The 22,060-nt window shown below is 35.7% G+C and overlaps 1 protein-coding gene across 1 annotated transcript; it reads right to left on the bottom strand.

The window, feature by feature from the left end:
* Window positions 1–16,422: 16,422 nt before the first annotated feature.
* On the bottom strand, window positions 16,423–20,214 carry LOC100811388 (BTB/POZ domain and ankyrin repeat-containing protein NOOT2). Its single transcript, XM_003518097.5, has 2 exons — window positions 19,441–20,214; window positions 16,423–17,693 (listed from the first exon to the last, which is right to left on the bottom strand). The coding sequence occupies exons 1-2, from the start codon at window positions 19,906–19,908 to the stop codon at window positions 16,731–16,733; spliced, it is 1,431 nt and encodes a 476-aa protein (XP_003518145.1). The 5' UTR covers window positions 19,909–20,214; the 3' UTR covers window positions 16,423–16,730.
* Window positions 20,215–22,060: the final 1,846 nt, after the last annotated feature.

Below are 22,060 nucleotides of genomic sequence, written 5' to 3'. Positions count from 1 at the left end.
GTCATGGGAGTACATATCCTTACCCTAAAACTATGGGAAGTTACTCTCACCATAACTCGGTTATGCTCTCGATGATTGTTAAGATTGTCAAGTCGGCTATGTGAGTCCCCCAGCCTCATAGAGGTATCACAACTTGACGCCATTTTTGATCCCCAAGGACCATCCTGGTTCTCACCTCTATACCTTAGGTACCAACTATAGCCATCCACCCACTTATAGGTTCAGACACTCTCTTGTCATCACTCCTTGCTAGGATTGCATTTAGGGATGCCTCCTCTTAGCGAACATTTCTGGCTGAGTTCAAATATTAGTACAACGACATGGTTACCAAGGCACAAGTCGTAGGCCTCTTGAGCTCAAAGCTCTTGTTGGTGGCTTCCCCATCCAACTTAATCATCATAAAAACCATTGTCACATCACCCTCACTAGAAACATCCCCATGGGACAAAGGCCATTTAGACCATAACTATATGAACATAAATTTGTGTTATCTCTGTGCATCGTCGTACACCATCATCTTTCATCTCATGCTGAGAACTGAGTTTTTCCATAGTCGGTGTCCATATGTGCTTTATATCCACTTGTGTTGTAACGAGATAGGTTCCCCAAGTTGTCATAATATCCATCAACCACACCAAGTAATGATTTCAATCATCACACACAATTTCACTTCAAGTTCATAATCATTGCTTAAAGAACCACAAAGAGTATCTAATGTCTATGTGCTTCCTACCATACAACTATCACATCTACAAGTCATTCAAGTCTTATTAGATTATTCACTCATCTCCAAGTTCCTCATTCTCACAATATTAATATCAAATAAATAAGGGATCTTATCCTATCATCAATATGCGTCTACATTTGCACATATTCGAAATTGCTTCCACTTTGGTCTTCGATAATTGCTTTGCTTGCTTTAAGTTTAGGTTCCATTTCTCTTAGTGACACCCACATCCTTAGTTTTTATAACACCTTTCGCATGATGTTTCTTGATTTCCAAACTAGGTTGTTTGGTCTTTGTAGTCCCTTCAATGATCGCTTCTACTTAACTACAATATTGCTTCTTACAAAAATGGCTACGATTTTTCTTTCCCATAACTCTCCTTAGTCACACTCTTCTTTTATTTAATGTTTAAGGGTTGGGTCACAATCCTCAAGTTCCATCATACAACATACACCATATAGAATCAATATTGAATATAGAAATATACATAATAGTCTTGTATAAAGGCCTTAGCCTTCCCAACACAAAGATGGAATATGTCATACAAAATCCATATTAGAATCATTAAATTTATCTCATCATAACTCTAGGATCATAAGATAACATTGTAATATTCATAGGATTCATATATCATACCTTAGAATTATACAATAAAGCATTTGCCTTTATTCCACCAATCACACATGCAATATGTCTTATTTCCACAAAATGGAATCATAAGACTAATCACCATATTATTCATAGAACATGCACCACATCATGTCTCCACAATTAAAAGATCACAAGGTCCATTTATTAATTCATATCTCTACTATAAGTCATAAGTTATAGTTAAGTAGTTCAAGTAATAAATAACCATTCATCGTCAACCATAATTTATCATTCTCTTTCACAGAATTCCATAATGACTTATATTCATAATTTAAATGTCCCTTAACCTTAATCAACAAGTATTATGGATCTAAATAATATAATAGCATCACAGTGCAAAAATAGAATTATAATCAATTAGAATCAAATCAATAACATCATATATCTTGTTTTTTCACAATTTTGTACCTTGTTTTATAAAGTTAATAACTTCTTCATTTCTTAGATAAATCTCACTAAATTTATTAACATAGAAAGGTATTTAAGTCTATTTTTGAAATTGGTTTCACACATCACCAAAACATGTTTTTGAATATGTTTCAACATAAAAAATAACAAAGTCCCCTACGCATGCTTCTTTTTACGTAAATTAGTTTCCTAACTTACTCAATGAAATAGAATATGAGTGACCCAAAAATTTAATGTTAGACAAGTGGCCTCAGATATCTTAAGAAGGGGGGGTTGAATTAAGATATTCCAAACTGTTTCCCCTAATTAAAAATCTATTTCACTTTTTACTCAAGTTATGAATTCCCTTAATGACAATCTTCTTAAATATTAATTCAAATGAAACAATTTGAATATGAGTATAAAGCAATAATAAATAAAGGAGATTAAGGGAAGAGAAAATACAAACTCAGTTTTATACTGGTTCGGCCACACCCTTGTGCCTACGTCCAGTCCCCAAGCAACCCGCTTGAGAGTTCCACTATCTTGTAAATTCCTTTTACAAGTTCTAAACACACAAGGACAATCCTTCCTTTGTGTTTAGAGATCCTTTACAACAAGAGACTCACAGTCTCTTAATCCCTTAGAGAATGAGAAGAAGAAGAAGAACAAATCTCTCTAGAAAGAGATGGATTTTACAGATTGAGCACTCAAATAATTCCTTAATGAATTGCAATTGAATTGGCCAAGGAATTCTTAAGAGGATAAAATGAATTTTCTCTTTGAGAGGATAAATACTTTGTTGTTCTGAAAATCTCTGAGCAATTTCGTGTTTAAGTCACATATATATAGACCATTGGTGGTCATGAGTAAATCCTTTGAAAAGTTGTGACTCTTGAAATTATTTTTCTGAAAATCCTGTCTGGTAATCGATTACAGTAATTGTGTAATCGATTACAACTTTTAAAATTTGAATTAAAACGTTTACTAACTGCTGGTAATCGATTACCAAAATTGTGTAATCGATTACACAGTCTAAAATTTCGAATTCAAATTTTTGTAGCTGTTATAAAACGTATTTGGCCACTGGTAATCGATTACATCCTCTGGTAATCGATTACCAGAGAGTAAAACCTTTGAGAAACACTTTTTAATTTAAATCACTTGGCCAAACCTTTGCTAATTCAATTAGGAATTCCCTTCCTAATATTCTAGTGATCATCTTGATGTTGTGACTTGTAATCTTGAAGTATTGTCTTGAATTTTAATCTTGAAAAGCCCATTTGCATCAATTGCAACACATCATCATGATCATCATCAAAACATCAAAGCCAATTGCATCTACATTTAAATATTACAATGTTTATTTTTTATACATGTCCACCACATCCATAAATCATTCCAGATTCCTCCCAGTTTATCAATTAAGCAGCAAAGGTCATAATAGAACATTCAACACAAGGATCATTTCTTATCCAAAATTTACATTTCATACATGAAAACATAAGCTCCAAATGCCTAATTTCAAAATATAATTTTAGTTTCATTGTCTGAGAACCCTAAAATTTGCAGCATCCATTTTCGTGTTGTATGTTAGTACATAAAAACACCAAAAAACTTGTGTGCTTCATTCATGACACTCAACCATTTGATCAATCAATTTTCTAGGACTTTAAACCCATATTTATGACTCCCAACATGGATTCCAGCACCATCAACTTTCTAACTATTTCTTTCTATTTATTAAATCCTCTTTTAAATTAGTTTTGGTAATATTTACCAATATTTTATTAATGAGTTGACCGAAGTCAATCTCTTCCCATTTACTCTATCGTTCTATGGTTGACTCTGTTGACTTTCTACAATTTTCACTAAAAATGAGTTATCTTCCTCATTTTTGTCATTTTCCTCTAAGTCTAATATATTTTATCTCTAATAATTTAATTACTTGCTCACTAAGCTATCATTACTATTATCTCCAATAGTAATATTTTCTTATTCCCATAATTGAATTTTTGGGATGTTACACTTGGTTCTTGAGGGAGAAGCTTTGATTCTCATCAAATATCCATGACATTTGTGGTAGATCCTCATAGACTCATTAATCAACCATTGATTGTAGCGTCCTTCCTCCATTTGAGTTTTTGATTGAGAATTTGTGATTTTTGGAAACAATCCATTTTCTTTAATTGATGTCTTGGATTGTTTCATGTGGTGTTCAAAGATTCATTTTAGAGGTTGCAAGCTTCAATTTTAAGGTTCAATCGGTGAAATTCTAGAAAAGTGAGAATTCCCTAGACCTTTGATTCTTGCTTGTGTTTTGTGTTTAATGTTATGTTTCTAGCTTGTTTTGTTTGGATCTAACATGGATCTATGTTTCCCCTATGTTTTCTTTCAGTTTTGATTTGATTTGAGTTTGTGTTGTTCTTCATGTTCTTGATGCTCTTCATGAGACTCATAGCATTTCAAGAAATTACACAACTCAAAGAAGATACTTGAGTTTGATCCTTGAGTTTTGGTGTTTGTTGATGTTTATTATTATTTAGATACTTGTTTTGTAGAGTTTGAAGTATAGATACATGAATTGTGTTGAAAATTACAATTAGAAACAATAAATATGAAATTTCTTGTGATTGATTCATTGTTTGGGGAAGAACAATGTTCTTAGTGTTCTTCATCATTTTTTGAACAATAACACTTGTTTGATCCATCAAAATCTTGTTTGGAGAGAGTTTAAGTGTTTTTGCAAATTTAAAAAGTTGAAGCTCCAAAAAGAAAAATATAAAGGACCAAATAGCAAAAAAAGATAACAATATTTTGGTTCAAAGTGCAAATATTAAAAAAATGAGGACCTAACTGCAAAAAAAGTATAGATAAAAAAGAGAGTTGACATACAAAATTTAAAACCCTCTCTCATAGTCTACACACTTTCTTATTCTTCCATTCATAGGTTCCCCATACTTGTATTGTTTGTTGGAGCTTCTCAAACTTAGCCAAAAATTTTAGATTTTAGAAAATTTGAAATTGTTTTCTTTACATCTATTGAGTTTTCCTAATTGTCTTCATTGACATTCTTCTTTTAGTTGTGCTTTCTTTCTTGAGCTTTGTTGCTTGTCTTTCTAAATTCCTTAAGTTTTCTCTTATAATGGTTCACTTCTTTGACCTTTTGAGTTAATATTGGATTTGTTCCTCTTTCACATTGATGAAATCTTGTTGGGTAGATTGAAGGTTCTTTTTTAAGAGCTTTGAGAGAGAGAGAGAGAGAGAGAGAGAGAAGACAAGAGTGAACATTAAAGAAAAAGCCTAGAAGTGTGATACATGAGTGCTTTGAGTGTAAATACCTAGTTGGTTAGGTCCATATTTCTTTTATTTGTGTACTAAACATGTTTGCTTTTGTAGCTATGACTAATCTTTATGGATTTAATGGAGGATATAAGGATGAGCAAGAAAAGAGAAAAACAAGAGATAGAGAAAAATTTTATGAAAAACATAAAGAGAGAAAATATGATGTGAGAGACACGAGGAAAGAAAAAGAGAATACAAAAAGGAGATGGTATGGAAGGGGTGAAGGTGAAGATACCTAGCTTTCAAGGTAACAATGACCCAAAGGTACCTTAATTGGGAGATAGAAGTTGACCAAATCTTGGCATGCGCGCCATAACTATAGTGAAAAGGAGAAAATTAGGTTGGCTTTCTTGGAGTTTGGTGCACATGCACTAGTTTGGTGGAACCAAATAAAGCATGAAGTTTAAGTAAAGAGGAGAGCCAAACTTCAAACTTGGAAAGATATGAAATAGATATTTTAAATTTATCTTAAATTGATTTAGATATTAGTTGTATTTTAAATATTTTTCAAATGCAATAGATAATATTTTTTATATGAAGGATGACATGCTAGTAAGAACAGTGATCCCAATGAGGTTGACCCAAAGAAATTACCTATTATTTTCAGGATGCTAAGATTTATTAACACAATAAAAATGAATTACAATGAAACTAAACCACATGGTGGGACAAAGTTGAACCCATGGCCATCCTGTCAAAATAAACTATAAGTAGGAAGACAATTGAAAAAGATATCCCTAATAAAATTAAGCACTAGGTCTGTAACACCCTTCTTTCTTTAAAGGACTTTTTGGTCATTTTTCAAAATTAGTGAGTACTTTAAACACTTGATTATGAAAAACTTCCTTTCAAGTACATATAAATATGTTTTCCTCTTTAACACATGTATATAAAACCACCTTGTACCAAATTTTCCAAAAGAAGTTCATTTTTATTAACTTGTCATGCATGAAATAAAATGTCCATGACAGAAAATCATTCTTAAAGAAATCATCCTACCTTTTCAAATACTCAACTTCCTTAAGGAAAATGAATCACGAAAGATTTTGTTTAAACAATATCAAAACATCATCGTTAAACAACTTTACCCTCCCAAAATAAATACACTTTAACATTTTTTAAAAGAATACATAATACACCTAAGTCACATACAAAAGAATAATACATCATAAAGTAAAAATATAGTCTACCCTTTTCTATACAAGAAAAGACTAAGGTTCAAAGTAGTGACTCGATAAAAATCTAATCCTTATATAGCCATTTTAAGCTTAAAAGACCCTCAGAAGGTCTTTCTCTCATTGATAAAGTTCATCCTCATCCTTGGTATTGTCACACGTAGCCTTTCCATTCCACCCCCGTTGATTGCACATAAACCACCAAACAAACGATCTTTAGGTCATAGATAAAACAACCAATCATCTAGATTGATATACCCATGGTTGCACATGTTACCTCATCATAACCCAATTAACTTTTCTACTTTTTCATAGTCAAGTCTTCTGTCACTATAACTTCTAAAACTCAATGAACTTATATTATTTTAAGTTGGATGACTATTAGGAGTACACCCTCACCATGGTACATTGGTGGACTCTCACCAACCCATGATGGCTCATGTACTATGGCAAGGTTGCTGAATTGATTGTAATCTAACGTCACAACTTAGTGCCACACCCCTAAGGACAATCACACCATGCGATCATCTCCCAGATACCACTTCGTGGTCATCCCATGCTTTTGTTGAAATATAAACTTGATTTGGGCCTAAATTAATTATTTGGTTCCTTGGACTTAGTTATTTTGGGCTTAAGTAATTATGGGTCATGTTTCTAGAGAATTCTTGTAGTGTTTGGAGTGTCTAGATATTTCTTATAGTTGTAATATTCTCTAGAATACTCTTTGGATCTCTAGAGTTGAGAACTCTCTAGAATTAGTGTGTCTAGAGTTCTCCTTAGAGTAGTATAAATAGAGATGTAATCCTACACATTTGTATCAAGCAAAAATACAAAGTTCTCTCCTCCATAAAGAATTCTCCTTCCTATCAAGTTTCTATTCAAAGTCTCCAATATTCCTAAACACTTTTCCTAAACATAAAAGCCTTATTTCCAACAAAGTGGTATCAGAGCTTCAAGATCCTCAAAAGATGGCGAATGGAGGTTTTCCTTTCCAAATGTCGATGCTCACAAAGAACAACTATGATAATTGGAGTATCAAGATGAAGGCGCTACTAGGAGCTCAAGATGAGTGGGATATTGTAGAGAATGGATTCGAGGAGCAAGATGAAGCCTCGCTAAGCCAAGGTGTAAAGGAGACGTTGAAGGAGTCAAGAAAGAGAGACAAGAAAGCTCTCTTTCTCATTTATCAATCGGTGGATGAAGATACATTTGAGAAGATATCCAACACAACGACGGCCAAAGAAGCATGGGATAAGCTTCAAACTTGCAACAAAGGAGTTGAGCAGGTAAAAAAAGATTCGTCTTCAAACTCTTAGAGGTGACTTTGAGCGTTTGTTTATGGAGGAGTCCGAGTCAATTTCTGATTATTTTTCTCGAGTATTGGCCGTAGTCAATCAACTTAAAAGAAATGGTGAAGATGTTGATGAGGTGAAGGTCATGGATAAAATACTTCGAACTTTAAATCCAAGTTTTGACTTTATTGTTACCAACATTGAAGAAAACAAGGATTTAAAGACCATGACTATTGAGCAACTCATGGGTTCCTTACAAGCATACGAAGAAAAACAAAAAAGAAAAATTAAACAAAAGGAGGCTACGGAGCAACTACTACAACTCAACGTAAAGGAAGCAAACTATGCAAATTACAAGAGCCAAAGAGGACGAGGTCGCGGCCAAGATCGTGGACGTGGACGAAGACATGGAGGAGAAGGAAGAGGTGGTTACAACAACCACTCCAACAAATTCAACAATTGAGAAAGAAGTTGGAATCCACAAGTAACAAGAGGTCGTGGAAGAGGAAATTCATGGTCGAGGTATGACAAATCACAAATCAAGTGCTTCAATTGCAACAAGATTGGTCACTACGCATCCGAGTGTAGATTCTCGAAGAAGGTTGAAGAGAAAGCTAACTTTGTAGAAGAAAAAGGCGGAGAAGAAGAAACTTTGCTACTCGTGTGCCAAAACAAATTTGAAGAGAAAAGAAACAAGTGGTACCTCGACACCGGCGCAAGCAACCACATGTGCGGCGATAAAAGCATGTTCGTGGAGATCAATGAAGCGGCAACTGGCGATGTCTCATTTGGAGACGACTCAAAGATACCAATCAAAGGCAAAGGTAAAATTCTCATACGTTTGAAGAATGTGAGTCATCAATTCATATCCAATGTCTACTATGTGCCTAACATGAAGAATAATATTTTGAGCTTGGGACAATTATTAGAGAAAGGCTATGACATCCATTTGAAAGAACATAGTCTTTTCTTAAGAGATTGTAGACATAACTTGATTGCTAAGGTGCCTATGTCAAAGAATAGAATGTTCCTCTTGAACATTCAAAATGATGTGGCAAAGTGTCTCAAGGCTTGCTATACCGACTCTTCGTGGCTATGGCATCTACGGTTCGGGCACCTCAACTTCGACGGTCTAGAACGTTTAGCGAAGAAGGAGATGGTGAGAGGCTTGCCTAGCATCAACCACCCAGACCAACTTTGCGAAGGATGTCTAATTGGGAAGCAATTTCGTAAAAGTTTTCCAAAGGAATCAACAACAAGAGCAACAAAGCCGCTAGAGCTCATACACACCGATGTCTGTGGACCAATCAAACCCAATTCATTTGGTAAGAATAAGTACTTTCTCCTCTTTATTGATGATTATTCCAGAAAAACTTGGGTTTATTTCTTGAAGGAGAAATCAGAAGTGTTTGAAAACTTTAAGAAGTTCAAAGCCCTCGTGGAGAAAGAAAGTGGTCTTTCCATCAAGGCCATGAGATCTGATCGAGGAGGAGAGTTCACTTCAAATAAGTTCAACAAATATTGTGAAGACCATGGAATCCGTCGCCCACTGACAGTGCCAAGATCGCCACAACAAAATGGAGTAGCAGAGAGAAAGAACCGGACCATACTTAACATGGTGCAAAGCATGCTCAAGAGCAAGAAGATGCCGAAGGAGTTTTGGGCTGAAGCAGTGGCATGTGCAGTTTACCTAACAAATCGTTCTCCAACAAGAAGCGTGCATGAGAAGACACCACAAGAAGCATGGAGTGGAAGGAAGCCCGGGATCTCTCACCTCAAAGTGTTTGGAAGCATTGCCTATACCCATGTTCCAGACGAAAAGAGGACAAAGCTTGATGATAAAAGTGAAAAGTACGTGTTTGTGGGTTACGACTCAAGATCCAAGGGGTACAAGCTCTATAATCCAAATAGTAGAAAGATTGTCATAAGTCGCGATGTGGAGTTCGACGAAGAAGATTGTTGGGATTGGAGTGTTCAAGAAGATAAGTATGATTTTCTTCCTTATTTTGAAGAAGATGATGAAATTGAACAACCAATCATAGAGGAACATATTACACCACCTGCCTCACCGACACCAAAGCTGGATGAAACAAGTTCAAGTGAGAGGACACCGCGACTAAGGAGCATTGAAGAGATTTATGAGGTAACCACAAACCTAAACGACATTAACCTCTTTTGTCTTTTTGGTGATTGTGAGCCTCTAAGCTATCAAGAAGCGGCGGAAAACATAAAGTGGAAAGACGCCATGGACGAAGAAATCAAGTCAATCACGAAGAATGATATGTGGGAACTTACTACACTTCCACGAGGACACAAAGCAATTGAAGTAAGATGGGTGTACAAGGCAAAGAAGAATGCTAAAGGAGAAGTGGAGAGATACAAAGCAAGATTGGTGGCTAAAGGCTATAGTCAAAGACAAGGAATTGACTATGATGAGGTATTTGCTCCTGTTGCTCGTCTTGAAACTATTAGACTGATCATTTCTTTGGCAGCCCAAAATAAATGGAAGATCTATCAAATGGATGTGAAGTCAGCCTTCTTGAATGGTTTTCTCGAAGAAGAAGTCTATATTAAGCAACCACTGGGTTTTGAAGTAAAAGGGCAAGAAGAAAAAGTCTTAAAGTTGAAGAAGGCATTGTACGATCTCAAGCAAGCACCGAGAGCTTGGAATGTTCGAATCGACAAGTACTTTCAAGACAAGAATTTCATCAAGTGTCCATATGAGCATGCACTCTATATCAAAGCGCAAAGTGGAGATATTTTGATTGTGTGTTTGTATGTAGATGACTTGATCTTTACAGGGAACAATCCAAGCATGTTCGAAGAGTTCAAGAAAGATATGTCAAATGAATTTGAGATGACGGATATAGGGCTCATGGCATATTATCTCGGCATCGAAGTAAAACAAGAAGACAAAGGAATTTTCATCACCCAAGAAGGCTATGCCAAAGAAGTCCTTAAGAAGTTCAAGATGGATGACGCCAATCCAGTTGGCACCCCGATGGAATGTGGCAGCAAGTTGAGCAAGCATGAAAAAGGAGAGAATGTGGATCCAACTCTTTACAAAAGTTTGATTACTTGACATGTATAAGGCCGGATATTCTCTATGCTGTAGGAGTAGTAAGTCGCTACATGGAAGCTCCAACCACAACTCACTTCAAGGCGGCAAAGAGAATCCTTCGATACATCAAAGGTACAACAAACTTTGGCTTGCACTATTACTCTTCTGACAATTATGACATTATTGGCTAGAGTGATAGCGATTGGAGTGGAGACTTGGATGATAGAAAGAGCACTACTGGTTTTGTGTTCTTTATGGGAAATACTGCTTTCACTTGGATGTCAAGGAAGCAACCAATAGTCACACTATCAACTTGTGAAGCCGAGTATGTCGCTGCCACATCATGCGTTTGTCATGCAATTTGGCTAAGGAACTTGTTGAAAGAGTTAAAAATGCCACAAGAAGAACCTATGGAAATATGTGTTGACAATAAATCAGCACTCGCTTTGGCAAAGAATCCAGTCTTTCATGAAAAAAGTAAGCACATCGACACCCGTTACCACTTCATAAGAGAATGCATTGAGAAGAAGGAGGTAAAGTTGAAGTATGTGATGTCTCAAGATCAAGCTGCCGACATTTTCACAAAGCCACTTAAGTTGGAAACTTTCGTGAAGCTAAGGAGTATGCTTGGAGTCACAAATCAAGTTTAAGGGGGGATGTTGAAATATAAACTTGATTTGGGCCTAAATTAATTATTTGGTTCCTTGGACTTAGTTATTTTGGGCTTAAGTAATTATGGGTCATGTTTCTAGAGAATTCTTGTAGTGTTTGGAGTGTCTAGATATTTCTTATAGTTGTAATATTCTCTAGAATACTCTTTGGATCTCTAGAGTTGAGAACTCTCTAGAATTAGTGTGTCTAGAGTTCTCCTTAGAGTAGTATAAATAGAGATGTAATCCTACACATTTGTATCAAGCAAAAATACAAAGTTCTCTCCTCCATAAAGAATTCTCCTTCCTATCAAGTTTCTATTCAAAGTCTCCAATATTCCTAAACACTTTTCCTAAACATAAAAGCCTTATTTCCAACAAAGTGGTATCAGAGCTTCAAGATCCTCAAAAGATGGCGAATGGAGGTTTTCCTCTCCAAATGCCGATGCTCACAAAGAACAACTATGATAATTGGAGTATCAAGATGAAGGCGCTACTAGGAGCTCAAGATGTGTGGGATATTGTAGAGAATGGCTTCGAGGAGCAAGATGAAGCCTCGCTAAGCCAAGGTGTAAAGGAGACGTTGAAGGAGTCAAGAAAGAGAGACAAGAAAGCTCTCTTTCTCATTTATCAATCGGTGGATGAAGATACATTTGAGAAGATATCCAACACAACGACGGCCAAAGAAGCATGGGATAAGCTTCAAACTTGCAACAAAGGAGTTGAGCAGGTAAAAAAAGATTCTTCTTCAAAGTCTCCAATATTCCTAAACACTTTTCCTAAACATAAAAGCCTTATTTCCAACAGCTTTCTGGATTGACTCCTGAACGACGCTACCCATCAGGGTTATCACATTAATCAATGTGGGTTCCTTAGCCACAGTTCGAGATGACGATTTACAAACTTTACGAATTCTTTCACGGAGATCTCTTCTCTAATACTGGCACAGTTGCCTCAACATGTCATGCCTCTCGCAAAGCATCTTCTCTACGGCTGGACATCCCACATAATTCACATCATTTTTGCAACTACTTGTTGCATGCGCCATGATCCTTAATTGGCATGCCTTTCGTTTCGATTCGACATTTGTCCCAACCGGTCACACTTGACCCCAGACTAAGTTGAAGCTACCACCTCCAGAGAAGAATCACACTCCAACCATAACTTATGCCAACCTTTACCGTGCATTGTTTCCATTGCTATATCATAGCAATCAGCAGCACAATGTGAGTGCAAAAGAGATATGCCCAAGCGCATTGAAAAGCATCATAAGATATTGGCATGATAGTATCAAAAGATTCCACCACATGTAGTAAGCCTTGGATTTCCACGAGCAACGGCCCATTCGTATTGCACTTCAACCAGTCACATAGCGGAGGGACCAAATTACTTGGTTGATGCGCGGAGCATTGTTTTACGTGGAAACGTCTAAGAACATCAAAACCTATAGCAAATTAGTAGATAAATTCCTCAACAGCTACTACTACTATAATCTCTCTCATGATATTGTGCTTAGTTATGCACCATCTTGGAAACCAGCACGATTCCTACAGATCCAAATGAACCAAATAAGAGGTAATAGTACGTACTATTACCAAATTAATTAAAATATCTACAAGAATTAATAGGATGAAATATAAATTTTCAAATAAAGATTAACATGTTATATGTTTATGGGGTTGACTTGAATGTGACAATAGATGGGTGTGATTCTCATTTGTCTTTTTTTTTTATTACATTTATCTTCTAAAAAATAAGTATTTGATAAATTGTTAATATTATTTAATATATGAAAAAAGTAGTTTTTCTAAATAACTTTTAATACCATTATAATGAAAATATTATATTGTGAATTTTGATTTTAAAGTTAATAACAATTTGTGTTTCAAAATTTGCAAATGTCTCTCACAAACATAAAATATTATAAAATCATATCAAATTTAACACAAATGAACAGAATATATGATATTGAACTTATATATCTAATAATCAAAATGTGTTCTTAAATTTATGTTGTTTCATTCATTCACATAATTTTGTTTCCAATATTTTACAAGATGTTATATTATTGAACTCTATAGAAATTATTTTAATGGAACAATACATGAGTTCTTTTAGTTAAAATTAGTTTTCTTAAAATTTTCAACTTATTTTTGTTATGTAATCTATTTTATCTATAAAAACTTTCTGACTTTAAGAAAGCGAGCGACATTGTAAAGTTGAAATTTATAGTTATATTGAATAACAAACGCACCTAATTATCTTTCGTTATTTTTATTAAATGAATAAGTTGGTTAATGCAGAATTTTGAATTGGGTTTAGATATTTTACAAGTAATTTTAGAAATTAATAAAATTGTTAATATACTTTATATATACATAAAAAAAAACTACTCCATGCAGGTCCACGCTCTAGTTTTTTTTAAAAAAAAAACTTTTAAAAGACTTTTTTTATAAGGCAATATCAATTTAAAAAATAATTTAATTTTAAAAATAATGTCACTGATGCATCTATATACATTGCTAATTGCTTGATACATTCCATAGGGCTATTATACCTCTTAATGCCACTTATACATGTATATACATTGCTTGATACATATTCCATGGGGTTATTATACCAATCTAAAAACATAATACTTTTTTCATATACATTGGATAAAAACCAAGATCATTATCTCACGTTAATCAAGGATAAAACTATAAATACTTTGGATGTTTTAATTGAAATTAGAAGCTTATTTTGATATACCGCATTGCCATATAATAGATATTAGTTAATAAAGTGAAACTATAATTTTTAATGAAAAAGTAACGTTAAAAATACCTAAATTGAGAGAGAGAGAGAGAGAGAGAGAGAGAGAGAGAGAGAGAGAGAGAGAGAGAGAGAGAGAGAGAGAGAGAGAGAGAGAGAGAGAGAGAGTGAGAGAGAGAGAGAGAGAGAGAGAGAGAGAGAGAGGAGTAAAATTAAGGAGAAGCTACATTAGAATATCCTTCTGTTGTTCAAAAGTTCCATTATCCTCACGCCAAACTTTCCCCGCTGTAATTTCTTAACCTTTTGACATTTAAAACCACGGGCGACTAATGGGTAGTCACTTCCCTACTTTTATATACAGTCCCAATTGCTAATAGCAGAGATCAATTAATGCCCTAGTTTTAGTTAAAGTTATGTACTTTCCTGTCCTGGATCTCTGGGAAATCCTGTACAAGTACGACTATACTGTTTGGCTCCCAATCCGAAAGAAGTTGGAAACTCAAAGCGTTGTATTCACCCACCCATAAGGCCATAACATATGGATCTATTACCGCCCCCAACTTCGAAGTTAAAAGAGAAAAAACAGGTATAAATATTAATTAACATCAAAGTTCCTCCTACTTATCAGGCATAAATAACTGTCTATAAACATTGAAGACACATAACAATGCCACTGCATTAGAGAGTTAGCGAAAACATAGACACCGAAATGCAACATTATAAGATATTTACACAATTTATGTAGCCAAGACTAGTTATATATTTGACACATTAATCTCTGATCTTACCAAAGTAATTTGGTCTAAGCAATTATCACGAGGAGAAGATAAATACGGCACAAATGTTTAGATCAGTAATAGAAATGGTGGTTCCACTTTTCAAGTATGCATATCTTCAAATCATTCTCAATAAACAATTGATGGACAGTTGCATATTATGGTGTGACGTCAAGTCAAGTATATATAAACATACGAAAACTATTTTATTTGCGTTTATAGATTGCCCAATAAAAGTATAAATAAGACTACATCTATAAAGAAGGTACGGATATATGCAACTCAAGCAACTCTTCGCTTCAAATTATTAAGACTTTAATATATATTGTTTTGTACGTAGGAAATATTTCTATAATATTAATTTTAGATATGCATTTGCTACACAATTTTCAAATATTAACTGATACATAATTTGGGCTGGGAAATGCTTCCAGAAAAACATGTAATCAAAACCCCGGATACAAAGCTTATCTATCCACATGCAGATAATTAATTATGGGGTAAACTCAAGAATCTTCAACGACCCACGTCCAATTATGAATTTAGAGAAAAATTAGCGATAACAAAAGAAATTAATACCAATATAATAAGGCTTTTAGCTGTAAAGTATCAGTATTTTATTCCTGAAGAGCCCTACAAAAGGCAAGGGGACAAAAAGAGGATTACATGGAAGGAAATATTGCCAATATTTTAACTTGACATGTGTGGTCACACTCATTGTTGCATTCATGCAAGACAACCAATCAATTTATCCAAAGCCACATCTTTTGATTAAAAGAAAAACAATAAATCCGAACAAATGAATTCTTCCATCGGCCTACGTATAGTTAGAAGTAAAAGAAAAAAAGAGAATATAAAGTGGGATTAGAAAAGATGGGACGGCCCATATCGTCTCTTAACTAGTATGTAGGTAGAAGTAGAACACATATGGAGATAGTCATTAAAAAAAAAGAATATATGAAGTTAAGCTTCCATATTCAAACACCCTTAATTTAGAAAATACAAAGGAAAATCCTACTAAGAAACCACGACATTCTCAGGCAGAAAATAGAACAAGCTAGTAGTAAATAATTTGGGTCAGGAGAAAGTGGGGTCGGGTGGGACGGGAATTGGAATCAGAAAAGCCAAATTAAGTTGGCCGTGATATTAGCTAGGAAAGCATCAGTGTATATAAAAACAAGGAGTTGACAGGTGAAGTGGGATTGAAAAGATTGACCTGCGTCTTCTCCATGCACCCTTTCGTTTCACAGCATAAAAATAAAATTACACTGATTAGATTCTCCTTGTCGCTTATCCCCATCTCCCATGAAACCGCACTTCAAATGTCGACCATTTGAAAAAGCCTACAAAAAGAAACGCAGACAAACACTACATAGGCCAGAGAGCCCAAAACAGAATAAAACCAGGAGATCAGTGTAATGAGATGACTAATGAGAATTATAACTATTTCAACTGACACACGAAAAAGTGATATATATATATATATATATATATATATATATATATATATATATATATATAGAGAGAGAGAGAGAGAGAGAGAGAGAGAGAGAGAGAGATTAGTTAACCTTCAACATTCATCTATCCAACCAACCATGTCTTGCTTTCTTTTTATCATTTTAAATCCAATAAATATACGTAGGCATCCCTCTATTGATATGATTAGATAAAAAGGGAAATAAAAAGAAAATAAAATTGTTAAATTAGATATTTGAAATTTATTGGTGTCTAAACACAAACTTTCTTCTGAATCACCCAATGCAATTGAAATCAACTTCAATTGTATTTCCAATTTAAGTAGAAATATCGAGCTATCCAATAGCCAGTCAGCTACTCTAGCTCAAATATATATATATATATATATATATATATATATATATATATAAAAGTAGTAGTAGGTAATGGTATAGAACTAGAAGTCATGAGAGTGATGGTACATTGATGGTGGGTCACATCGGCCACCTTGCGAGCCATGACGGTTCATGGCTTCCCTCTGGCTGCCATCGTCCTCACCCATTGGTGGCGTGGCACCGAGGTTGAGATACACCAACCTGGAGTCCGAATTGCCGCTGCTGTGGTCTTCGCTGCTCATTGGCGGATAAATGGCAGTAGCAGAAGCAGAAGCGTTGTTGTTATGGTCGTTGTTGACATTGTTCCCTTCTTCACGGGACAAAACAAGAGCCGCGGATTGCACAAGCTCCAAGCAGAGGCGGAGCTTGTTGGGCTCAATGTGGGTGAGTCCAGGGACAGCCCCTCTGAAGAGGAAGTCCGAGGTTAGGGTTCTGAGGATGTCCAAAGGGGTCACGCCCTCCACAGTTCGGACGTTGGGGTCAGCGTGGTGGTCCAGCAGCACCGCCACCATCTCCGGCAATACCATCTCGGCGGCCACGTGCAGGGGCGTTTTCCCGGCGGGGCCGGCGGGGAAGTTGACGTCCGCGGCCCCCAATTCGAGCAGCGCCTTCACGACTTCCCTGCTGCAATTTTCCACTGCGTAGTGCAACGCGAGCGCCTCGTCCAGGTTGAGACCCTCGCCCATGACCATGAGCTTGACGAGTTCGACGTCGGAGGAGTCGAGGGCGCGCCGCATTCGCTGGATTTTCTGGTCCTCCATGCCTGGGGTGAGGTCGTGGTGGTGCTGGTGGTGGCCGGGCAGCAGAGAGCGGCGCGCGAGGGAGGATTTGAGACGGAGCTCTTCGATCTTCGCCACCACATCGATGGGGAGGTGCTTTGCCAACACCTCCGGAGGGAGACCCGACTTCGCCACCAGGTGGGAACACGTGCTCCACAGCTGCTGCATCTCTTGCTTTCGAGACGCTATCAGCACTTTCATCACATCGTCGATTGAGGCTTTCTCTACCATGCTCGCTAGTTGTTTCTGTCCACATTTGCAAATCAAAGTAAGCAAAACCAAACAAAATCATTTTTCAGAAGTTAAAAGTAAGAGTTTTTATGAATGTTTAAATGAAATATTTAATTTTCATTTATTAAAAATGAATGCATTTTTTTTATTTTCTTTTTTTATAAGTATTTATAAAAAAAATTACCTCCTTCTATGAATATTAATGCAAAATTTTATCTACACAGCAGCTAATTACAAAACTTAGGCCAAGTTATTTTAGTTATTTTGGATGTTATTATCTGATTATATTTAGCATTTCAGAAAGATAAATTATACAATCATTTAATCTGAACTTTCATTATTCAAATTATTGGATGCCGCAAAACAAAACAAATTATCTGATTAAAACTCTAATTTTAATTGGAGAAAAAATTTATAAATATTTAATAAATTGTATCTAATTTTTTCTCTCAAAAAATAAATTGTACCTAATTATGTTTTATCTAATCATTAAATTCGTTCTTGGATCTCTGTACTTAAAAAGTTTGTTCTTTGATCTGTAGGCACAACCTAAAAAAACTGTCATTTTGGTTTTTCACTTTCAAATTTGATAAAATATTTTCCAATAGAAAAAAAAAAACTAAAATGAGCTGGCATTTTACAATGCGAAAACTGAAGAAATAAGTGTCAAAGAAAATGAGGAAATCATCATTTAATTTTTATTTAATCTCTTGCTTGCAAAATTCTTACTTTAGCTGGAGAGAACTTGGTAGAACATAATGTGCTATAGTCCTTTTTAGTAAGAAAAAATGCATTAGAAACAAAAACTGAAACAAATAATGTTTTGCGAGGGCAACGGTCAGGAAGTAACTCTAGTTATCTATAATCTCGTGTTTTGGATTAAAATGAGTTTATCAGATAGAAAATAGTGGGTATGTGTGTTTGCTCTGAAGAATTTTGAAAATTTTAATGACACTGCTTGCAAAGTGTGAGAATTGGTTGCGAAAAGAAAAATAGAGAGGGAAGAGAAACAAAATCCGATAGATATTTTGCTAAAATCATGTTAGACCGGCTTACTCTTCCCTTTGTTTTAACTTGTTCTCTTTAGGAGCCTCAGCCCAAATGAGGAAAGGGAATGTTTAAATGCTTTCGCGTGCTTGCCGTGTGGAAGACAAGATTGATGTTAATTTATTATCTTAATGTAGGAAATGTTTGATATGCATCATAAATGGATTGAGGAACACCAAATCGAGAAACTCCGTGTCTCTAAAATATAGTACATGAAATCAAGGGACGTCCAAATATAAACATACATGTTTTGCTTTAATTTTAATTTCCCAAAATAATTCATACCCTCAAACGCAACAGAAATAGAAAACACCATGCGTTGAGTTAAGCTTCGAAGAAACACACCAGCACAAGGATTGTTATATATCTATGGGGTCGAATTGGAAACTGAAGTCAACAAGGACTGTAAACACCATGAGATCATATATAGAACCATCGTCTGTAACTCAAACGGTTGATAAAAAAAACACAAATCGCTAACTAAAAAAATCTCATTCACTCACCAAATGGAAGAAGCGTTGAAAAGGGAATAAAAGAAGAGTCAAAATTAATGCGAATAAAATAAAGGTGGAAAATACCCCTTCCCAGTTTCCAAAGAACAGACCCAGTAATTGTCCGAATTCTCAAGAACCGGAAAACATAAGACTGGTCACAACAAGGCAAATAAATCGCAGGAACAGAGAGAGCTGAGAGAGAGAGAAAGAAATGAATTAACCTGAGTGAGCAATGCGAGCTGTTCAACGCCAAAGTATCTAGCGGCAGCGAGGGTGTCGAGGGCGAGATCAACGGCTGAGGTGCAATGCGTGTGCCAGCACCCTCGCTCGCCGCAATTGGGCCTGGCCTCGTGCTTCTGCGGCACGATGGAGACTTGCCCGCTGTACAGGAACTGCAGCAGCAGCAGGAACACCTCGTACCCCACCGAGTTCACCGGGATCACGCCGGGGGGACGCGCCGCCGCCCCGGTGTCGTTCGATCGCGACGCGCCGGCGGGGTCGAGGCCGGTCGGCGGGTCCGGTCCGCAGAAGAATTTCCGGAAGAAGAGGCTGCGCGCGGCCAAGATGCAGCGGTGCCCGTGGACCAGACGGCCCTCGACTTGGAAAGTGACGTCGCTGAAGGCTTGGCCGTTGATGAGGAGGTTGAGGTAGTCCATGGAGAGAGATCTTTGAGACTCTTCCTGGGACATGGCGATGATGATGATGTTGCTGTTGCCACTGTTCGTGAGTGCGTGTGTTATCTATCCCACCACTGACTCAAGCGTGCGTGCGTGAGTGAGTACTCTCTCAACAGGTTAGGGTTGGTCCCTATCTGTGGGTATGATAATAACTCCTCAGGGGAGGGGGGGAATTAGGGGAAGGAGTGATTGAGATGAAATAGTAGTGAAGGGAATGAGGGTGTTCGATTCATTTGTTTGATGTTGGTGTTGTTTTTGTTGTGGTGGATGATGGTACTGTTATTGTTTGATTTTAGAAAGATGTTTCATGAATATCTACATATTCATGAAATTTAGAGAAGAAAAAAAAGAGAAAAAATATGCATATTATAAAATTTATGATTTATAGATAGAGGAATAAAAAAATAAAAAATATTAATAGGATGATTAAAATAAATAAATATTTGTGTATTATTGTTATTGTTTTTGACGAGATTCTCCAAAGTAAGTGAATGGAGGGATGTGGGGATGGGAGGGTGTTTTTGTGTTGTGTTGATGTGTGTGTATATTGATAGATATTTCCTTTTCTTTTGCGAGAGAGCAATTTGGGTGGCTATTATGGGCGGCTGGGGTTTTAAAAAGGAGTTGTCTAATTAAAATAAAATAAAATCTTTTTTTTTTCTTCCTTTTTCCGATACATGTCTAGCCCATCGTGTGCATGAATGTGTACTATGAATAAAAAAAAATGAATGTGGACTTTACGTACGTATTACTATTGGGTATATACGTACAGACTAATGGAAATATACACAGTAGACAAGAAGCATGCAGTGTTAGGGATCGGAAAGGATATACTGGGATGAACGAAAATAATTTAGACTTCTTGTGCATATATGCTAAGTAATTGGATATAGTTTCACTATTTTAAGATAAAAAAAATAATAAGAGTTCGCTTGGAGTAATTGATTTTTAAATGTAATTTTAAAAATAAAATACAATAGGTAAAATGAAACTCAATTTCAAAAATTTTGCGTTCATTTTTGAAACTAAGAAAAATAGATTTGTAAATATAGATTTGTAAATTTAGTTATTAGTTTTAAAAGATCATATTTTCTCTACAATTTACAATAGTCTTTCTCATTGTTATCACCACTAATGTTGTCATCGTTATCGTTATTGACATCGTTTGAGAATATTCAAGTATTGCAAGACTTTGATGACAATTTGAGAATGCTTGAAAAATAACTTGAGTTGTGTGCTACCGATGTGAATGATAAGGGTGTGCAACAACCAGTTCGAGGAGAAAAACTGAACTGAAGTGGTTTTGAATTGGTTTAAAAAGTTTGGTTTTTAAAATGAATTGTTGAACTGGTTTAAAACCAGTTTGGAATTGAACTTATTTTAGAAAATTGGTTTTGAACCAGTTCAAAACTATTTTTAAGAGCCAAACTGGTTTACAAATTGCATTTTTTTTTATATAATTTTTTTTGTCTCAACATGTTACTAAATTAACCATATATTTAAAGTGCATTAACTGATGTAAGCTCCATTAGAGCTTGTAGGCCTAGGATCTTCTTCATCAATGGATTCATTTGCTTCTTGGAAGATAAATGGCAGCGGAATGAAGAAGGAAGAGAGAGAGGAGACGTCACTTCAAGGAGAAGATGAGTCTAGAAGAAGCTCACCACCATAGGAGGCCATGGATAAGAGCTTGGAGGAAGAAGGAGATGAATGAAGGGAGAGGGAGAGAAGAACACGAAATTTTGTGCTCTAAAAGAGCTCTGAAATCTGAAGTTAATATTCAAATGATCAAAGTTGAAAAAAATGCACACACATGACCTCTATTTATAGCCTAAGTGTCACACAAAAATGGAGGGAAATTTGAATTTCAATTCAAATTTCACTTGAATTTGAAATTGAATTTGTGGAGCCAAAATTTCACTAATTATGATTAGTGAATTTTAGTTATGATTCAGTCCACTAATCCAAGTTCAATTCCAAGATTCTCCACTAAGTGTGCTTAGGTGTCATGAGGCATGTAAAGCATGAAGGACATGTACAGAGTGTGACTATATGATGTGGCTATGGGTGTAGTAAGCAAATGCTCACCTCCCCCTCTAAAATTTAATTGGATTGGGCTTCAACCAATTCAATTAAATTTATTTCCAACTACACACATCAAATA

Source organism: Glycine max, chromosome 2 (assembly GCF_000004515.6).
Source record: "Glycine max cultivar Williams 82 chromosome 2, Glycine_max_v4.0, whole genome shotgun sequence".
Lineage (NCBI taxonomy): Eukaryota > Viridiplantae > Streptophyta > Magnoliopsida > Fabales > Fabaceae > Glycine > Glycine max.
This window is presented reverse-complemented; position numbering and strand designations above follow the sequence as displayed.

Coding starts and splice junctions, on each gene's coding strand:
- LOC100811388 (XM_003518097.5), bottom strand. CDS start 19,908: ATGTCCCAGGAAGAGTCTCAAAGATCTCTCTCCATGGACTACCTCAAC. Junction 17,694..19,440: donor AGCTCGCATTGCTCACTCAG/GTTAATTCATTT, acceptor AAATGTGGACAG/AAACAACTAGCGAGCATGGT.